The sequence below is a fragment of the Eubalaena glacialis genome, chromosome 9 (genome assembly GCF_028564815.1).
Source record: "Eubalaena glacialis isolate mEubGla1 chromosome 9, mEubGla1.1.hap2.+ XY, whole genome shotgun sequence".
Classification (NCBI taxonomy): domain Eukaryota; kingdom Metazoa; phylum Chordata; class Mammalia; order Artiodactyla; family Balaenidae; genus Eubalaena; species Eubalaena glacialis.
In genome coordinates, this window is record NC_083724.1 from 37,909,059 (window position 1) to 37,925,785 (window position 16,727).

Sequence of the window (16,727 nt, forward strand, 5' to 3'; positions counted from 1 at the left end):
CCCGGTCCCTCCCCGCCTTTTAGGCGCCCGCGCGTCTGGGACATCCCAGTCCCGGTTGGTCCTCCTCGCCCGCCACCCGTGCGACCATTCGCGCAGCCAGCCCAGTCAGCCCGGTCCACCACACAACCCGCCGGCCGGCCGGTCTCCCACCGCAACCATGGACGCCATCAAGAAGAAGATGCAGATGCTAAAGCTGGACAAGGAGAATGCCATCGACCGCGCTGAGCAGGCCGAGGCCGACAAGAAGCAAGCTGAGGACCGCTGCAAGCAGGTGGGGGCCCCAGGCCCGGTGCAACCCCCGCCGCCACCCCACGATGAGGGTGGGGTAGGCCCTGCCCGGTGCCCCCCAGCCTCTGGCCTGCTGTCCAAGGCTCTCTACTGTCCAGTGTGAGGGCTGCTGGGCCTTCACAGTACCTCCCAGGGCCCTAGCCAGAGCCACGCTTCATCTCACCCACCATAGCCTGGGGAGCCCGGGTCCCCCCCTTTCAACTCCTGCCCTTGCAGAGCCATGATGGCCCTTGCTCCTTGGGGTTGGAAGCTCTCTCTCCACTCCCGCCAGGTCCCTACGACACCCCTGGCTGCACTGTCCTTCCTCTGCTATCCCTCTTCCTCCCTGACAGCCTCTACATATCTCTTAGTACCCCCTCACACGCACCCCTGCCTCCTTCCTGGGCCTGGGCCTGGCTGACTGAGGCTTTTCTCTCCCAGCTGGAGGAGGAGCAGCAGGCCCTCCAGAAGAAGCTGAAAGGGACGGAGGACGAGGTAGAAAAGTATTCTGAATCAGTGAAGGATGCCCAGGAGAAACTGGAGCAGGCTGAGAAGAAAGCCACCGATGTGAGTGTGGACCTGGGGGACGGTGGGAGAGTTAGTGCACTGGGAGGGGTCCCAGACATGGGGATGGAGGGGACCTTCAGCACCAGGACAGAAACCGTTTCCTCGCAGAAACCCAGGCTAGGGCAAAAGCTGGCACAAATAATCCAAGACAGTGGGTAAATCAAAACCACTTCCCACTTCCCCCAGAGGACACAGTGTTGTAATTCCGTTTGGTTCCAGCTCTTAGCGTGTACAGTGACCAAGCAATGAGTCACCGTGGGGGTGGGTGGTACAAGAATTTACCATCCATCTCAACTAATCCTCCAGCTGAAAATGGAGAGGAGCCTGCAGCTACCTTTTCGGGGTGCGGGTTGTGGCTGTAGGCGCCGTTGGGCAGGGGGAGGGGAGAGGAGTTCAAAGAGGGGCCCTGACTTGAGCTACAGCCCCAGGGGGCCATTAGAAATTCCCTGGCCTTGACTTCTGGCTCCAGCGGCCCTGCTGTGCACTGGGGCGCCAGCTCAGGTTCTGTCAGTCCCTCACTTACCCTCATTAAGCTCTCGGCCTCGAGACCATGGCAGGCCACGGGGCAGAGGGACAGAGCCACAAACGCCACGGCAGCCACCTTGGCAAGTTCCGCTCACTCGGAGATTTCTCTGCCCACCCCCCACCCCCTAACCAGAATTCTCCACCTCCTGCCACTCCCAAACCCCCCCCCCCACCGAGGTAGGAGAACGGCCATCAGACTTTGGACATGGTACTTTCTCTGCCTCATGCTCCCCATTTTCCTTCCACCCAGGATTAAGTTTAAGATGAGCCTGCGGTTGGGTGGATGGGGGGATTCGCATACGCACGGTCTGAACATCCGAGATCAGAGATGACATTACTGTTCGTATTGACCATTATCCTTGTTCCCCATCCCCCCTAGCCCCAAGGTTGGTTTCTCTGACCTCCAGCCTTAGGTTTTGGTTCTTCACCAGACCTGGCACTTGGGAGGGAACTGACCTGCAGCTGCTAGTGAAGACGACCCTGGGCATCTGACACTCTATAAATAACTGAGGCCCAGTGCAGCTGGAGTAAGGACTGGAAACCCAAGGAGCTAGGTGGGGGCTGGAGGGAGGAGGGGAAGACAGGGACAGAGCTGGGGAAGCAGGGCAGCAGCACCAGTAGAAGATAGGAAACGGTGCCCAAACATTGTGTGACCGTGAACACAGCACTTAACTTACACGGTGCCTCAGTTTCTCCTTTCTCTCTTGCTTCTCATTTGTGCAGTGGGGATGGCACTGCCTGTCCTGCGGTTAGAGGGCAGCATCCGTAACTGGGAAGAACTTGAGAAGCAGAAAATGGCAGAAGTCATTCCTGTGATGCGGGCCCCAGGACTTCCCAGATTCTCCAAAGTCATTTGTCACCCCACTACCATGAAGAGTTTCCCTTTTACAGAGTCTCATCTCTCTCTAGAATAGACCTCCAGTATCCCCCAGAGTCATTCTTCCCAACCCCAGTGCTGTCCCAGAATCCTTCCACACTGAGTCATATGGCCCTGTGCCCAGGATGGGCTCTTGTCACTCTAGGTGGCCTTCAGCACCTGGAGGATAAGCTGCAACTACTTTCTATATATGGTGTTGTTTCCCCTGCCCTACATTATCACTCAGGACCTGCTTTCTACTCCCTCTACCCCCAGTGCTGCCACCCATCTCTTCCCTCTCACTCTCTTCTTCCCCTACACTGGTCCTTTCTCCTTTCCAATCCTAAATCTCGGGGTTTCTGTGTTTTGTCCTTGAGGGAGAGACAAGGGATAACCTAACGTTTATGGGGTGTGGACTCTGCAGGCACATATTCAAGTGCTTTCTGCATATTATTTTACTATTTCCCAAGATTGCTTATCATCAGAATCCCTTGGAAGCTTTAAAAAAAAAAAAAAAAGATGGAAAGATTTCCAAGCCCCTGCCCTGGAGATCTCAGTTCAGTGGCTCCAGCATGGAGCTAGAGAACCTGGTATTTTTTATACACCTCCCAGATGATCCTGTTATTAATCCAGTATTAGAAGCACTGCATTATCTCAGAACAGCCTACAAAGTAGGAACTGCTATTGTCAACTCCAATTTAAAAAGGAGGAAACTGAGGCTTAGAGAGACTAAATAAGTTACCCAAGGTCACACAAGTAGCTCAAAGACAACAGTGTCACTCAGAGCTGACGCTCTTAACACCAAGTTGCACTACTTCTCTCATTTTCCTTTATTGGGGCCCTTCTTGCTCTGTCCTCTCTTTCTCAAGGTATCGTCTGTTTCTGTGCACGTTCTCCAAAACCACCATGATTTTGCCTCTGTACTGCAGGATCGGTGGCTGCAGGGTCAGTGTGATCTGCCACTCACACTGCCCTTGCACCGACCCCACTTGCCTTGGGCATTGGCAGGGAGCGCCTTGGTACAGCCTAGGGAGTCCTAAATAGGCCTGGCTTGCCTCCAGAGCCTCCCGCTAGGAGTCTGCCTGGCAGCGAGTGACATCACAGAGCTTGATTCTGTGATTGGCGGTTTTTAGCAGCACTGCAGTCTGGTTGGCCTGATTCTTCCCCACCCCTTGCTTGGGCCAGGCTCTGCTGAGGAGGAGTCAGGGCTGCCTCAGACCTGGTCCCAGCAGTTGGAGGGCTCTCAGGAGGGATGGAGGGATTTGTGTGCAGATAACCATTGGAGATTATGCACCGTGCTAGAAGAGGCCCTGTAGCAGGGGAGTGGAGCTTGTCCAGGAGGGCATGTTTTGGGCTGGAGCACAGAGTCTGCACAGAAGATGGTTGGTTTGGGGGAAAAAAAAATAGGTTGAAAGTCTGGAGGCCAGGAAGCCTAGGTTCGTTCTGACAAGAATCTTAACCATCCTCTGAAGCCTCTCTGATCCTCAAGGCAGACAAAGCCTTTCTGACCTCTGACCTTTGACTCACAGGCCGAGGCAGATGTGGCCTCCCTGAACCGCCGCATTCAGCTGGTAGAGGAGGAGTTGGACCGGGCGCAGGAGCGCCTGGCTACAGCCCTGCAAAAGCTGGAGGAGGCTGAGAAGGCAGCTGATGAGAGTGAGAGGTAGGCAGGGGGGTCCTCAGAGGGTGGGCCGGGGAGGGGGCTGGGAGCCTGTCTCTGCTGGTCCTAACCCGACCCCTACCCCTCTCCCTGCCTCTCAGAGGAATGAAGGTCATCGAAAACCGAGCTATGAAGGATGAGGAAAAGATGGAGCTGCAGGAGATGCAGCTGAAGGAGGCCAAGCACATCGCTGAGGATTCAGACCGCAAATATGAGGAGGTGACAGCCCTGCCCCACTTCCTTCTCACTCCCAAGTCCCAGACACCCCCGGTCATTCACCATGGATCTCCTCCTCCTCTCTTCCCCATCCCCACAGGTGGCCAGGAAGCTAGTGATCCTGGAAGGAGAGCTGGAGCGCTCAGAAGAGAGAGCTGAGGTGGCTGAGAGGTAAGGACACCGCAGGGTGGCAAGTGAAACTCAGCTTGAGCCCATGGCTCTGGGGCAGTCTGCACAGTGGGGAGGCAGTTTCCCAGGCGTGGGACCACAGGGACAGGTCCTGCCTCTGACCCCTACCTGCTGCCCCCAGCCGAGCCAGGCAGCTGGAGGAAGAACTGCGAACCATGGACCAGGCCCTCAAGTCCCTGACGGCCTCAGAGGAGGAGGTAGTCACCTCTCTGGACCTTTCTGGGCAATGGCACCTTCTCTAGGCTCACCTTCCCCTCCATCTCAGGCTGCTCTCTCTCACCTGCTGGGGGTCGGGAAGGGCCTGGGGCTCCTAAACTCTGCCTGCTGTCACTCTCACAACTTTGCTTTTCTCTTCTCTCCTCCACCCCTCCCCAACTGTGCCATCTCCGCTGTCTCCCCCACTGTGCCCTCACACCCCACCCTGCCACACACCCCCTGCAGTAAATGTGGGGACCTAGAGGAGGAGCTGAAAATTGTTACCAACAACTTGAAATCCCTGGAAGCCCAAGCGGACAAGGTAGAGGGGGGTAGAGGGGCAGTGAGGATGGGGTCCTTCAGGTGAGGGAGGTGACGGGCCCAGGCAGGGCAGGGCCGGATGTTTGATGGAGACAAAATCAGGAGTAGCCTGTGGGGCTCTGTGGAGAAATGAAGGACTTGTGGAGGCGATGAACTGATGGCATGTGTCTGTCCCTAAAAGTATTCCACCAAAGAAGATAAATATGAAGAGGAGATCAAAGTGCTGGAGGAGAAGCTAAAGGAGGTGAGAGTCCTTCCAGTCCAAACCCCCCTCAAGCCCCCCAGTACCCGCCAGAGACCTCCTGTGGCAGGGGATTTGGGGACAGGGACGGAAGAGAAGGTTGATCGTGTCTGGGAGGGCCTAAGCTCTTGTCATTTTCCCCATCTTGCCTTTATGCCCAGGCTGAGACCCGAGCGGAGTTTGCCGAAAGGTCGGTGGCAAAGTTGGAGAAAACCATTGACGACCTGGAAGGTAAAAGGGATATTCCTCTGTACCCCTGAACCTTTGAAAATAGGTCCATACTCCCCATGACTTATCTTCCCATCCCATGATACTTGCCAGTGGTAACTTAGGGTTGGACCACCTAGGACTCCACGGACTCTGGCGGTCTGTGCCTCCCATCCAAGTAGATGTAGCCCGGTCAACTCCAGTGCTTCTCAAACTTGAGCGAGCATGAAAGTCCCCTCAGAGTTTTTAAAACACAGATTCCTGGGTCCTCCTCTCAAGTGACTGCTGACTTCGGGCTGAATCTGTGTCTAACAAGCTCCCTGGTAACGCTGATGGCTGCTGGTCCTCACACCACACTGAGTAGCACTGATCTAGACAATTCTGTTTCCAAGTGCAGCACCTTCTTCATTAAATAGAGAGCTATTTGGTTTAATATCTAGGTTTTCATGATAACATTAATGGAAAATACTTTTTGAAGCTAGATTTGGTGAAAACAAACATCCAGGCATTTGCTAGTCTGTAGCTACTTCTCACTGTTACTGACAACGCTGTGCCTAAAACTGTCTTTCCTTTTTACTTCACTTTCATAACTCCCTCTTCTCTTGCTTCCAGCCTTCTCAGGCAAGCCTCAGTTTTCTCTCCAACTTTAGGACTTTAGAACTTTCTGGCTTGAGCGCCCTCCCCTTGAAGCAAGCACTCCTGCTTATGCAAAGGACTGTGCCCCCAGGCCCCTGGGGGAAGCAGGAGCTCCTGGGGGGAAGCACCAGTTTGGGGTACAGAGAAGAGCAAAAGACATAGGGGTACAGAGAGGGGAGGAGGGGGCCCTGACAGCTGTCCAGCCTGTTCTCTGGCCTGTCTCTCTCACTCCATCTTCGTCCACCTCTCTCTGATTCTTGTTCTCTCTTTCCATTACCCTCTCTCCTTCCGTTCCTCTTTCCCTCCATTCCCTCTCCCCACACTCCCACCTGGCCCCCCTCCCCTGGACCCCCCAGACGAAGTCTATGCACAGAAGATGAAGTACAAGGCCATCAGCGAGGAGCTGGACAACGCACTCAATGACATCACCTCCCTCTGAGCCTCTCACCAGTGTGGCCTGTGGCCCCTTCTCTCTTCTCCTTTCCATTCTCTGTATGGGGAGGGGGGCAAGCAGGAGGAGCAGAAATTGCCAACATTGCACAGCCAGGCTGGACGCAGCCTAGGAGAGCCCCCGTCACAGCTGCTGCCCACCCTGGCATTTGCTTCATCCTTCTATATCCATCCACTCCTTCCTCTACCCGCCAGCCTCTCCCGCTCTCTGCTGCTTAATAAACTCAACTTGGTCTCCACGCTGTTTTCCTGCCCTCCAGAGAGCACTTCCATCACCCCCACAGAGCACTGGTTCACTGCTGAGACCCTGGCTCCTACGGGCACCCCTGATCTTGTGACCCCCCTCCCCTACTGAACTCACCCACAGAACACTGTGGCCCACACCGGAACCCCCTCTGCATGACTCTCACTGCTGCATGTGGGCACGTATGACCACGTCAGTCAACCACGGGCCCTCTGGTGCCTCTGAGACACACGCCCTTCTACAGACCCAGGCATGTCACTGCCCTTGGAGTGTTCAAGCTGTGATTCCAGGATCTAAAAGAATGACTGGAAGGGAAGTGGAATGGTGAGGTGCAGGGGAGGGGCGAGAAGGTTGTGAATGGTCTGGGATGAAGTTTGGAAAGACACTGGATGGCAGCACCATGGGGCTTTCGCTGCAGGTCTGTTTTCTGCCTCGAGTCTGTCTGTCTGTCTGTCTGACACTCCCTTTCCTGGCTCAGTCTTTGTCTTTCCTCCTGCTTCCAACTCTCTTCAGCCTTTTAAAGAAGGAGGGTAAATTAGTTTATGACTCAGGCCTTCCCATCCCACCTCCATGGCCCCGAAGCCTTGAGTGAGGCGTCCCTGTCTGCCTTGTTCAGTCCATCCATTTGTCCCACCTACAGGGTCCTCAGATCCCTGAATGTTTGGGTCTTCCTGTGTCTCCAACCCACTCCGTGTCTATTTGTCACATCCCCTGTCCATGCCTCCCCATGTTTCTCCCCGCCCCACCTCACGGGTTGCTTCCCCTACAGAGACCTTGGCCAGTGCCAAGGAGGAGAACGTGGAGATCCACCAGACCCTCGACCAGACCCTGCTGGAGCTCAACAACCTGTGAGGGCTGGCCCTGTCCCCAGCCAGGCTATAGTTGCCACCGAATAAAACTGATGTTACCAGCATCACGGGGCCCTTTAAGCCTTTCTTGGGTGTTGGGGATGGTGGTGGTGGTTTTCCAAAGTGGAGAAGGTGGGGAGGATGCCTCAGGGGAAGAGTGGAGTTGGAAGGACCCCTGAGTGAACCAGAGGGGTGGGGCACTGGGCTTACTGAGGAGGGGTTGTGAACAGGCTGTGTGAAGCAGAGAAGCCTGGCAGGGCTGGGGGGACATCTGGCCCTTACTCCCCACAGAGCAAAGGAGCTGCTGTCAGCGGCACCGCCCCATTCCAGCAAGCGGCTGGGCCGGACGGCACGACTGGAAGGCAAAACTGCAAAGCTACATAGGTTTTACTTGAGCAGGGTGAAAACCCAAAAGCCTCAGTGTGATTTTAAGCCTAGAGACCAAGCCTGCCCACACACACACAGTCATTCCAACAATATCGGTCGTTTCTCCCTGCTTCCTGATAACATCTACATGAGGCAGAATCACGTCCCCCCACCAAAGATGTCCATACCCTAATCCTGTGAAATGTTACCTTACATGGGAAGGGGACTTTAGTTAAGCTAAGGATTTTGAGTTGGGGAGGTTATTCTAGGTTAACTGGGTAGGCCCAACATAATCACAAGGGTCCTTATAAGAGGGTGGCAAGAAGGTTAAAAGCAGTTGTAGGAGATGTGACAATGGAAGCAAGAGATTGGAGTGATGCAAGGAAGGGGCCACAAGCCAAGGAATGCTTGGCTTCTAGAAGCTGAAAAAGGCAAGAAAATATCCTCTCCTCAGGAGTGTCCAGAAGGAACCAGCCCTGCCAACACCTTGACTTTAGCCCATAAGATTCATTTTGAACATCTGACCTCTAGAACTCTTAAGAGAATAAATTTCCGTTACCACTGTTTGTGGTAATTTGTTACAGCAGCAATAGGAAATGAATACACCATCCTGTTGATTTGGGGAACAAGGATATGCCTTCCACAGATTTTATTAGAAATATTTATTTTAAAAAAATATCTTTGGAGGTTTAAAAGGAAGTAGTGTAATGGGCAGGACAAAGTCTCCAGCTCCCCCTCAGATTCCTCTGGCCAGCTTCTCTGCACATTCTCCAAGTTGCAGGCCTCTAGGCAACAGTCTCCGTGACCTCTGCCGGGTGGTAGCTGACACTTCCTTTGGTCCCACTTGGGTGTCTACACAACAGGGAACCCTAATCAGAAATCTCACCAAGGATGAGCTCATTTGCATGCAATTTGCATGAAGCTGTTCTGGACTCCACTTGGGGAGCAGGGGCTGGGCCTAAGGGAGAGGGTTAGTAAAATACCTTTGCTGCCTTCTCATTTGCACAAGGAAGGCGATGCCAGTAACAGCAAAGAGAAGGCCAAAAACCAGGGCCAGGATGTCTCCTGGAGGGAGGAGGAGAGAGACTGCCTCAGGGAGTGAAGAGGAGTCTGTGGGTTCCCTCAGAGCCTCTTCCACCTGTCCCCCACCCCTGCCCCAAGTTCTCCAGCTGCCCCCAGCGTCTCCGAATCCAGCAGAGGCCAGCAAAGGGATGGGGGTGGATACACAAGGAGGGGTAAGATAAGTACTTTTTTCCTCTCTAAAAACAAAATGAAAGAGGTTGTTTGGGAAGGAGGATGCAAGGAGATTTCTGGAGCTTCATTCTGACCAACTCTTGCACTGGGGACAACAGGGGAAGCCCCCTGCCTTGATTTGATGCTATCCTATTGGGGTTGGAGTGTGTTCTGCAGAAATGGAGAGGTAGCAGTAGTGGTCCTGACTAGCCCCTGAGGCTGACCGGTGCCAAGGGATGCCCCCAGCCTCAGGAACTAGAGGAGGGGCACAGACTCACCAGCAGCGAGACAGGAATTCAGGTGGACTGAGGAGAAAAAGGAGACATTAGAGCGAGGGGTTGTGATCACCAGTGACAGACAAATGAGGACACATGGGGAGGATGAGGGACCTGTGGCTGGGGGCAGGGGGCATGACATCAGTAGACAAAGCTGCACCTGGCTCAACGGTCCCAGGGCTGCTGTCCACTCCAGCAGGGAAGGAGGCCTCAATTATTCGCCCATTCAAAGGCTGTGTAGCTCGGAAATTCAGCTGTAGCCGAGAGTCATCAGGTCCCCACAGGGAGTCAGAGAGGGTGTGGAGCTAGGGAGGTCAGCAGACAGTGGGGGTGGGCTCATGACACAGAAGCAAAAGGGTCACAGGCTTACAGCCAGCACCTCAGGAACCCACTGTCCACGTCCCCCTCATCCCCCACACGGCCGCTTCGTCTCTTTATGCCACCTCTTTCTCACCTCCACCTACAACCCTTTCCCCCTCATCCCCTCTGTCACCACCACACCCCAGCCCCACCTGCTTAGCGCTCAGCTTTACTGTCTGGTTGAACACAGTCCAGATGACTCCCTGGGCACAGGGGGGTGTGGTGAGAGACCCCTCATATCGGAAGTAGAGGCTGAGGTCAGAGGGCAGCAGTGCAGATACATCCAGTCCTGGGACCCAAGTCTCAGAGTCTGTGGAGAGGACCTGTGCTGGAGTCCCACATAGATTGACCCCCCCGCCATACACACAACAAAGCTTTGGGGTACAGGAATACATTTTTATCTCCCAGAAGCCAAGCTGACTCAACTCCCTGAAACTACTTCTTCACTAGGTGTATCCCTTCCCATAACTCAGCACAACAAGACATGACTCAGAAGAAAGTAAAAGGCTTTGGGGCTCACAGAGTGAGAGAATTGCTCCCCTGGGCCTCCGTCTGAGTCTTCACTCTTACTTTGCACACTGTGATAACATGCTGGAATGCAGATTTAAGCCCAGAGTAAATCAAAAGAGAAAATGAGTTGAATAACTTGTAAATAAATACCTATAACTTTAAAAACAGACACAAAACTCAAAAAACACAGTTCTTTCTAGTTTAGCAAAACTTAAGGTCCAGTTGGGCAAGTGAGGTTTAAAATGACCTAGAGTGACTAAGAAGGAAAGAAAGATTTCCAACAAAAGTATTTACAAATTTAAAATATTTGATGCTTATGAAGGAGTAATAGACAGCTCTCAGAAAAATTTTAGCTCTCCAGACTCAACCCCTTAAGTTCCAAACACTATTTTTTTGGTCTTATTTGGTTTTTGTCTTATCTTAGTTTCTGTTTGGTTTTTAAACATAAAGCCTGTGGCCAGCAGTTTGCCTTTGCCTGTTTGCCTGTGTTCGGCTTCATAGTTATTATCAAGGTCACAGTAGGCCAGTTCACATTTCAACCCCTCTCTGTGGGAGGGAGCCCTTCTCCATCCTCAGACCTGAGGCTCCCCAAGGGCGGTTCTTTATGAACAAGGGTATCAAGGGTAGTTGCCAAACCAACAAACTGACCTTCCTCGGCGATTTCTCCCAAATGTGACAGCAACTGCTCGTAGGCGCTGTTTTCTTCGGGGCCTTCCTAGGAGATGATAGTGCAAGATGGATTCATACATGTATTTAGGGTCATGGCTGGAGGCCTGAAGGTGAGGTGGGTTCCCATAGTCCTCCCCCAGTTCCCAGCTCTGAGAACGCTGGGGGAACACAATATTTCATGTGTTATTACTCAAGGTCGATATACTCCTACTTTGCAAACTGACATAACTAGGCAGACTAGTTTTCAATGGCAAATTGGAGGAAGAGGAGGATGGTGGGTCACTTTACCAGGATACAAGGTTCTCAACGATGGGCTCTACTTACTTTTCCAATCTCACTCATCATTAACTCCACACACATTCTGTGTCCCCACCACAGAAAACCCCAGTAACCTTTGTATTCATGTTACCTCTGCATTCACCTTAATAATTCATGTGTTTGAGTTTTGGAGCCAGGACATGCTATTTCCAAGGTGCTTCTCTGAACTTTGTGCTGTGAGGCTGGCTTTAATGAGTCAGGGAGGGAGTGAGCCTAACAGGGAGGGAGTGAGCCTAACAGGGAGGGAGTGAGCCTAACAGGGAGGGAGTGAGCCTAACAGGTGTTTCACCATCCACAGGTGTCTCACCATCCCTCCAACCTACTGGCCTCCTCTAATCACTGTGTATGTACTCTTGATCAGTACAGGTCCAAAGAGGTCACTAAATGCTTCTCTAGACAATATTGCATTTCGCAAAGGGGAAATTATGGGTTATAAGAGTATTAGAGAAATGACTCTTCCTGATGTCCATTCTACTGCATCTGCCATTCCCCAAATGGGCCATATTCTGAGTCTTTACATGTACCGTTCGCTCTGCATGGAATAACTCCTTTTCTTTCCCACTAGTGAAGGCTTCAAGTTTCACCTCCTCTGTGAGGCCTTCCCTGACTACCTTGTTGACTCTGCGTCCTGTGTATATGTCTATCCTGTCAGCCTCCCTCACTGGCTGTGGAGAGACAAGGATCCACAGTTTCGGAATCTTTTGTTGGGGCCCAGCTCACAGTGGGTGTTAATGAAAGAACTAATGAGTAAATGAAGATGATAGCCAGGTGCGGGGGTGGGGTCTCTGGGGCAAGCTACTCTGAGCCCGAGGGCTGGGGAAGCAGGGGTGGGGGGCGTCCAGGGCTGGTACCTGCAGAAAGGCGGCCAGCACGGCCAAGCCCCCCGGGCGCCCCAAGGCCTCGTCAACTTTGGCAAATGCCGTGCTGAGGTGAACCACATGGATCTGGAGAGGACACGGTAGGAGTGGGAGAGATCCCCTACCCCGCGCCCCACTTCGACCCTCCGCGGACAGCTGCGCGCTCACCTCGGCAGGGAAACGGTGACCGCCAACCGTGTGCTCCGAGCCCGGGCGACCCGCAGCCCCCCAGTGCAGATGCAACTGCAGGGCCCGGTACTCCTGCCCGGGACCCAGGGCCATCTCCAGCCCGGGAGGCAGACTCAGCTGCACTGCGTGGTGAGAGGCAGGTGAGCCGGACCCGACCCTCTCTCCGGAGAGCGCGAGCCTAACTCCCAGGCACAGTCCCTCATCCCCAGATAGCCTCCGCCCCTTCCCCGAGGCTCCGCCCCGAGACCTCCTCACCGGTGTGGCCATTGTTGCGCAGGCGCAGTTCTGGTTGTGGTGGGAGCTCAAAGCCAAGGAGTTCCAGGGGTCGCAGGGCTGAGCAAAACGCGGTGAGCTCTGGACGGATATCTACCGGGGATTGAAAACGGCCAGCGCAGGCGGGGGACACCTGGGGCCATGGCGGAGCGCCTGGAGTGGGAGAGTATGTACAGGAAGTTTGATGACAAGATCAGGAACTTTTAGGGAAGCTGAGTAGAAAAAGTGATGGGGTCGAGTCAGGAGGCATCCGAACGGGAGATAGAAATAAGGGATGTGGAGGGAGAGAGGCAGCGGGTGGTGTCAGGGACTGGCAGACGTGGATGCGGGGGAAGAGGGCGCGGGGTGCAGGCATCAGCAGAGCTGGGTGCCCAGATTGGGTCTGTGCAGGGGGTGGGTGTCTCACCTCCATAACGCCAGTGACTGTGGTCATCCCCTGCATAAATGAGAAGAATGAAGAGGCTGATCTTTGAGCCCAGTCCCTCCGCAGCGGCCAAAAGGAGGTGGGTCTCCTTCACTAGCAGAGGTTCACAAACTCAGATGTCTTACAGAAGCGTAGCAGGTAACAGAAATGCCTGAAGCAGGCCAGGTGTAAAGCACTATAGATGGCAGCCAAATAAAACGCCACAGCTTGATGGGCCACACAAAGATCCTACTGGCCCCGGAGATACCAGTTTGCGACCACTGTCTTAGGGTCTGTAAAATGGGTGGAGGCCTCAGTTCCCAGGCCCAAATCAGTAGACCTTTTTCTCCCTTACTCATCCCTCCTCCCCACTCATCCTGTTCCCTTTCTGGTCTCCAGCTCGTTTTCCAGTTCCTGGCTTGAGAGTCAAGATACCAGGTTCCCCTACCTGCTGTTTCCTTAGTCCTAGGTCTCAGTTTCCTCATCTGTAGACTGAAGATGAGGTGATTTCTACAAGCCCTTCCTGCTGTTCCTCTGGTACACCCCCATCCTTCCTCTTCTCTCCCCTCATACTCTTACTTCTCTCCACCTTTGTTTTCTCTCCACATTCCTATCTTTCTCCTCTCCGGCCTCCCCCTTTCTTCTTTCCCATCTCTTCCTGCTTACCTCTCTCCATCTGTGCCCCTTTTTGTCTCCCCATCTGTGCCCCTTTTTGTCTCCCCATCTAGCTCTGAAAGGGGGTAAAGGGCTAGTGGCATGGGAGCCCCTGGGGTTGGGAAAAACTACCGTCAGAGTACAGGCTCCTCTCCTTCCCTGAATAATCCCTACCTGGGTTGGGGTTTAATGAGGGGAAGCATCAACCTCCTGGAGCCTAGATTTGCAGAGCTGATGACCACTTACCTTTTTTGTCTCTGTGGGCATTATTCTGGGGGCCTTGAGTATCCCTGGGAGTCTCAACAGTAGGCAGATCCTCTAACTTCAGAGAATCCTCTTCTCCTGCTTCAGTCTTCATTCCAGGTAGATCCAACTCTCCAGGTGGGTCCTCCTCTCCAGGTATATCCTCCTCTCCAGGTATACCCTCTTCACTGGGCAGGTCCTCCTCACCCAGTGGATCGTCTTCCCCAGATGAATCTCCTCCTGTGGTGGGAGCCTCCTGCATCCTGAGCAGGCTCTGGGGATGGGCAGGCACCAGGAGGAGCAGTAACAACAGCAATTGCACAGCGGGGCCTGGGGCAGGGGCCGGGATCAACAGAGGGAGCCAGGGGCTGGGGCACAGGGAAGCCATGCGGCTGACTGTTGGGTGTCCCGGGACACGGTGTGAACGGGCTGTACGTGCATCAGAAACAGGAGCTGGATGGGGGAGGAGCAAGCCTAGAGGGGAGCAGACTGGTTCACAGAAGGCCCTTTTGTAGAGATGGAGCCAAAGCCCTGCAGGTCTGTCTGGCCCTGTGCCCCCTCCCTGATAGCAAAGTGGGCATGGGGTGGAGTGAGCGGCAGGTATGTGCGCAGGCAGAAGGTTATCAGGGTCATGGGCTCAGCCTGGAACCCAAGGCACCACCTGGCACTATACAGGTTCTCCCTGGCACTGCCCGGCTGCTCGCCAGCCAACCTCAGCTAACCCTGGCCTGCTTCCCAGTCCCAGGCAGCTGGGGCCCCCACATCCTCTGGCTGAGAGGGGAAGCAGCCCATATATACACCCCTGGCCCAGCCAGGGAGCAGGTGAAGGGGTAGGGCAAGCTGCTGGGGGAGTCTGGGGGTGGGAGGGTGGATGGATGGGTAGGTGGGAGGCGAATTTGAGAATGAATGGAAAACTGTATATATTTATGAGAGAGTCTGATAGGTTTAAACTGAATGTATTATTCATCATATTACACCTTTGCTCAAAAACCTTCATTGGCTTTCCACACTCTACCAAAGTATCTTCTATCTGCCCATCTTCTCCCTCTAGTTGACTTCCAAGTCCCTTCAAAATCTTACCAAAGAGACTTTTCCATCTTTTCTCCTACTACTCTCCCTCATACCCTAGCCAAATTAAACTATTCATTTTTTACCCAAACCTTTGACCACCTTTGTTCATTTAGTTCTCTCTGCTGGGAATGCCTTTCACTCTTCTCTTTATTTAGCATCTACCGTATGTCAGGCATTGGGCTAATGGACTAGATGTATGGAAATGAATAAGACACAGTCCCTGTTCTGAGGAGCTTGCTCTTTTGTGAGTGAGGGCAAAAATTATCATAATATTTGGGGGAGAGAGATGAATTCTGCCTCAAAAAGTAATACAGAAGTAGGCAAAATTTGATCAGGGCTTAAAGAAGTAGCAGTTCAATTGGTTTAAAAAAAAATGGGGAAAATGGCATTCTGGGCAAAAGGGAGGCACCAAATATTTTGAGCAGAAGAATGACAGAATCCAAATCTCATTCTAGGTTATGTTGAAGGGTAGTGTGGAGCACGGATTGGAGGGGGAAAGTGGGTGCAAGGAGATGACTAGTGAGAGGACCCCAACAATGGGCTGGGATTCCCAGTCTGCCTATTCACTTAACATTTGGTAAGCTTCCTCCAGTCCTCCAGGCACTGTTCTAGACCCTAGGGATACAGCATTGAACTGGAGAACAGCCTCTGCTGTTCTACAGCTCACATTCTAATAAGGCCCCTATGGCTTCAACAAATCAGAAGAGAGTAAGGCCATCTCAGGAGATTCTTATCTGGGGCTAACATTCAGTAGGTACATACACCAGTATGGTTGTATAGGTTAATTAAATATATTGAAATATTTATAATCTGGTTTGTAACTAGCCCCTAACTCCAGGGTGCTCCTGCTACCCCACTCCTCCCTAGGGACCGTCCTGACCTTATGAACTCACTAAAGAAGTAATGCTTGACACAGCAGGGGCTCCAGGACACCACTTGAATGCCCCAACCAGTTTCCACTCTGATAGGTCAGTACTTGTGCACGAATGCACCCACTAACATGTTAAACAGTTTTACTATCTCCTCTGTCTAAATCCCTTCTATTATTCAAGACTCAGCTCATACAACCACTATGGAGAACAGTATGGAGGTTCCTTAGAAAACTAAAAATAGAACTACTATATGATCCAGCAATCCCACTCCTGGGCATGTATCTGGAGAAAACCATAATTTGAAAAGATACATGCACCCCAATGTTCATTGCAGCACTATTTACAATAGCCAAGACATGGAAGCAATCTAAATGTCCATCGACAGAGGAATGGATAAAGAAGATGTGGTCCATATATACAGTGGAATATTACTCAGCCATTAAAAAGGAATGAAATAATGCCATTTGCAGCAACATGGATAGACCTAGAGATTATCACAGTAAGTGAAGTAAGTCAGACGGAGAAAGACAAATATCATATGATATCACTTATATGTGGAATCTAAAAAAAACATGATACTAATGAACTTATTTACAAAACAGAAACAGACTCACAGACTAGAAAACAAATTTATGGTTACAAAGGGGAAGGTGGAGGGGAGGGGTAAATTAGGAGTTTGGGATTAACCTATACACACTACTATATATAAAATAGATAACCAACAAGGACCTACTATATAGCACAGGGAACTCTACTCAATATTCTGTAATACCCTATATGGGAAAAGAATCTGAAAAAGAATGGATATATGTATATGTATAACTGAGTCACTTTGCTGTACACCTGAAACTAACACAACATTGTAACTCAACTATACTCCAATATAAAATAAAAATTAAATAATAATTAAAAAAAGACTCAGCTCCAAGGCCATCTCTTCTAGGAGGTCTTGCTTGACCAACTCTACACCACAGGAAGAGATTTCTGGTGCCTCTGAACCACCACAGTTCTT

The 16,727-nt window shown here is 52.3% G+C and overlaps 2 protein-coding genes across 5 annotated transcripts; one reads left to right on the top strand and one right to left on the bottom strand.

Moving 5' to 3' along the window:
* TPM2 (tropomyosin 2) lies at positions 1–7,487 on the top strand. 2 transcript variants are annotated; one of them, XM_061200286.1, is made up of 9 exons: positions 1–271; positions 709–834; positions 3,745–3,878; positions 3,977–4,094; positions 4,192–4,262; positions 4,402–4,477; positions 4,978–5,040; positions 5,199–5,268; positions 6,237–7,337. In XM_061200286.1, exons 1-9 carry the CDS (start codon positions 158–160, stop codon positions 6,317–6,319), a joined length of 855 nt encoding a protein of 284 aa, XP_061056269.1. In that variant the 5' UTR covers positions 1–157; the 3' UTR covers positions 6,320–7,337. The 2 variants fall into 2 exon arrangements, with proteins under 2 accessions (XP_061056269.1, XP_061056268.1); XM_061200285.1 differs by lacking the exon at positions 6,237–7,337 and adding an exon at positions 7,344–7,487 and having other exon boundaries at positions 12–271.
* A 929-nt stretch (positions 7,488–8,416) lies between these two features.
* CA9 (carbonic anhydrase 9) lies at positions 8,417–14,177 on the bottom strand. Of its 3 annotated transcripts, none has more exons than XM_061201150.1 (11): positions 13,776–14,177; positions 12,879–12,908; positions 12,455–12,625; positions 12,179–12,321; positions 12,005–12,097; positions 10,815–10,881; positions 9,809–9,966; positions 9,457–9,601; positions 9,300–9,326; positions 8,772–8,850; positions 8,417–8,640 (listed from the first exon to the last, which is right to left on the bottom strand). In XM_061201150.1, exons 1-11 carry the CDS (start codon positions 14,158–14,160, stop codon positions 8,574–8,576), a joined length of 1,365 nt encoding a protein of 454 aa, XP_061057133.1. In that variant the 5' UTR covers positions 14,161–14,177; the 3' UTR covers positions 8,417–8,573. The 3 variants fall into 3 exon arrangements, with proteins under 3 accessions (XP_061057133.1, XP_061057132.1, XP_061057134.1); XM_061201149.1 differs by having other exon boundaries at positions 8,772–8,853; XM_061201151.1 differs by lacking the exon at positions 12,005–12,097 and having other exon boundaries at positions 8,772–8,853.
* Positions 14,178–16,727: the final 2,550 nt, after the last annotated feature.

What these genes read in the sequence shown, in the direction of transcription:
- TPM2 (XM_061200286.1), top strand. Translation starts at nt 158, where the DNA reads ATGGACGCCATCAAGAAGAAGATGCAGATGCTAAAGCTGGACAAGGAG. An exon ending in TGACGGCCTCAGAGGAGGAG is followed by an intron (nt 4,478 to 4,977) that starts GTAGTCACCTCT and finishes TGTCCCTAAAAG; the next exon opens with TATTCCACCAAAGAAGATAA. An exon ending in AACCATTGACGACCTGGAAG is followed by an intron (nt 5,269 to 6,236) that starts GTAAAAGGGATA and finishes TGGACCCCCCAG; the next exon opens with ACGAAGTCTATGCACAGAAG.
- CA9 (XM_061201149.1), bottom strand. Translation starts at nt 14,160, where the DNA reads ATGGCTTCCCTGTGCCCCAGCCCCTGGCTCCCTCTGTTGATCCCGGCC. An exon ending in TAAAGCTGAGCGCTAAGCAG is followed by an intron (nt 9,602 to 9,808) that starts GTGGGGCTGGGG and finishes TGACCTCCCTAG; the next exon opens with CTCCACACCCTCTCTGACTC. An exon ending in CAAATGAGAAGGCAGCAAAG is followed by an intron (nt 8,641 to 8,771) that starts GTATTTTACTAA and finishes CCTGTTGTGTAG; the next exon opens with ACACCCAAGTGGGACCAAAG.